This window comes from Dendroctonus ponderosae, unplaced genomic scaffold (genome assembly GCF_020466585.1).
Source record: "Dendroctonus ponderosae isolate FM_Combo_2020 unplaced genomic scaffold, Dpon_F_20191213v2 Dpon_F_20191213_3, whole genome shotgun sequence".
NCBI lineage: Eukaryota > Metazoa > Arthropoda > Insecta > Coleoptera > Curculionidae > Dendroctonus > Dendroctonus ponderosae.
In genome coordinates this window covers 13379397-13382327 of record NW_026018508.1, presented here as the reverse complement: position 1 = coordinate 13382327, position 2931 = coordinate 13379397, and the positions used below count along the sequence as shown (strand labels likewise).

The 2931-nt window shown below is 34.5% G+C and overlaps 1 protein-coding gene across 1 annotated transcript in view; it reads right to left on the bottom strand.

Moving 5' to 3' along the window:
* LOC109537515 overlaps nt 1–2931 on the bottom strand; it is a gene marked incomplete in the record, with an annotated part of 88467 nt that overhangs the window by 18757 nt on the left and 66779 nt on the right. Inside the window, 1 exon segment of the mRNA XM_048665084.1 lies at nt 1626–1740. Coding sequence (XP_048521041.1) covers nt 1626–1740 — 115 coding nt within the window.

Sequence of the window (2931 nt, the reverse complement as noted above, 5' to 3'; positions counted from 1 at the left end):
AGGGTTGGCTGTTTGAGTGAAAGAGATTGGATTATCAAATGGTTATTTTGTTATTTTTGGACCAATTTTCGGTCAGACGGCGTAATTCATTAACAATATAACAACTAGGTATAAAACAGCAAGTATCTGCGCAAATCTACATATTTAACATCAAATATGAGCGGCACGTTAATTAAACGCATGCTACTCCAATTATAACATTCAGTTTTAAATTGTCGGCATTTTATATTTTGTATCACATTTTACTATTTTATAAAATACGTGTTTGTCTGCTTTTAACGTGCATGAGATATAGAACACACAGAAAATCACTGAATGTCCAAAATAATCCCAAATGAGTAAAATCGAATCATAAAACAAGACCCTACAAAATCATTAAAAATATTCCGGCTTTTAATATGTTTAATATACTTTCCAGCTGTCTTCATTTACATACACTTGTATCATGAATCATAAACATTTCCAGAGAAAGAGATAGACTTTCGAGACCATTCCTTGAAACTAATGGGGTTTTCGGGGTTTTAGGCCCGAAAAACCCATTAGTTTCATTTCCAAAGAAAACTTAATGTAACATTGTTTTTTTTTTACTTTGATTCGTTTGATATTATATGTCCACTATTATATCCAGATATGCAGAGTTGAATCTAGGAATGATTTAAACAAGTTTTCATCTAAATCTTCTTTCTCAAGGTAAAGGTTGCTAATGTTTCAAAATATTGTGTTCCTCTGTGAAACCATCTAATAAATTTAGGAAAAAAATTAGAAACGATTTCAGCTCTGGAGTTTTTTTGCTTCTTTGCCGGTCTGGAGAAAAAACTCTAAAACTTTCTGTAATCTGCTGATGCAGATGCTTGTATAACTTGCAAAAGTACAGTACTTAACGCATATTTCGAATATAATGTTCAGAAGAGAAGCAGAAACGTTAGTCTTTTCTATTTTATGCCATCCGGCATATTTTTCCATTCTTCACCCAAGTAATCCTGCAAAGAAGAGACTCAAAACAATAACCGAATTGTTGTTAAACTTGAAAATTTGGACCTATTTTATTTTGTCAAAGAACAAGGCATTTTGAGACGCTTTTGCAAATGTACGCATTAACTATTTTCCTTTAAAGGCGGTCGGATATAATGAAGCAGCATTTTATGTAATCTCAGTCTCTCAGTGCTGAACTTTTATAGATAATTCGGATTGAATAATTCATCAATCCATTACTTTGTTATTCGAAAGATGTCGACGAAATTTTGAAAAACTTGCGCATATTTTAGCGTTTTTTTCGGTACAAGAATGAATTGGCAATTTAAAAGCCATCTTTCCTCTTCATTAAACTTTCAGATTTAAGTACGGGGAAACTTTCTCTGCATTTCAAAATGAATGGATTTTATATATGGGTTTGGGCAAATTTATTCATGCCAGGCCAATGTGCCGATCTGGGGTTTCGATATTATTAAGTTACGAAACTCTTTAGGTATATTGGCATTTCATTGTGAGGAACTTTTGTAAATATTCGGCAATTCTTCACAATATTTTACCGGGGTTTAGTTTTTAATACCCAATTTCATTAAATACGCATTTAAAAACGGGATGTTTATTGGAGGATATTAAGTAAATATGGAAAGTTAACTTACGTCCATGAGTAGATGAGCTTTTCCTGAGGCTTAGATAGACCAATCCACACTTTTTCGGTAATGTCCAGTTCCTTTAAGTAGGCTCGAATGGCGTCGTACTGCGAAGAAGAATCGGCTGAAACACAATCATAAAATCAATGAAAAGTTTTTGCATAGCGAAAGGTGGATTTGTGCAGAAAGGTTCAGGATAATTCAGTCATGTGCCTTGGCAGCTGATAGATTTTTCAATAAGAGCATATAAACGCGTATCGGTAGAGTCATTTTAAATTCCAGGTTTAGTTTGGGGCTCGAAAACACTCGAAACTATTGACTTTTTTTGGGGCGAGGAATCTATTTATGCACACCAAAAATTAAAGTTTATTAGCAAAGAGCAGTTTACTAAAGCAAAGCTTGCAAATTTTAGTCGCTTTACGGATGATAAAGTTAAATAAATTTAGCGATTTAACCACAAGATCATATAGGCAACATACCACTACAAACCGCAGTTAATGTAGCAAAACCCAGTTAACGAGAGAAGCTGCAATTTGACCGCTGTAGGCCCCAGAATGAATCGGATTTTGATTTATATCCTGGTCTACCGATTCCGCAATTAAGTGGCCGCTCGACCGATACGAAATAAATGTTAACCACATTCATTCAACGTATATTTGCTACATTCGACCTATGAGGTTTTCGGAATTAAAATTTGATGAACTGATCGGAATCTAATAGAGGGTTCGAGTCGCTGTTTTCGGCACATTTTAAGCGTTTTTCGAGCGTTCACGACCTTTAGCCGACGATTTCTTCCTTATTATTGACCCAAACCCTGTATAAATGCACCTTTTTGACATTCTTAAGTCAAAAGGAATCGATTCATCTCAAAAAACAGGCATGTGAAGTTTTTCCAAGGGTGGGGATCGATTTTTTGGAAAAATAAAAATTTTCTCAAGACGTCTTAAATTTTACATCATTTTCAACTCACGGACGCGAGGAATGCATGGAACTCATTAAAAAACATGGTAGCAGTTGCAGATCCGAAATAATCGACATTTTCGGCATATTTTAAGCGATTTTTGAGCTTTCACGATCTTTAGCCGACGATTTCTTCCTTATTATTGACACAAACGCTTCATAGATGCATATTTGTGACCTTCTTGCGTCGAAAGGAACCGATTAAGCTAAAAAAACACGCATGTGAAATTTTGATTTTTGGTCGAAAGTTTTCTAAAGGTGGAGGTCGATTTTTTGAAATAATTAAAATTTTCTGAAAATGTCTTAAATACTACATCATTTTCAACTCACGGAAGTGAGAAATGCATCGAACTCA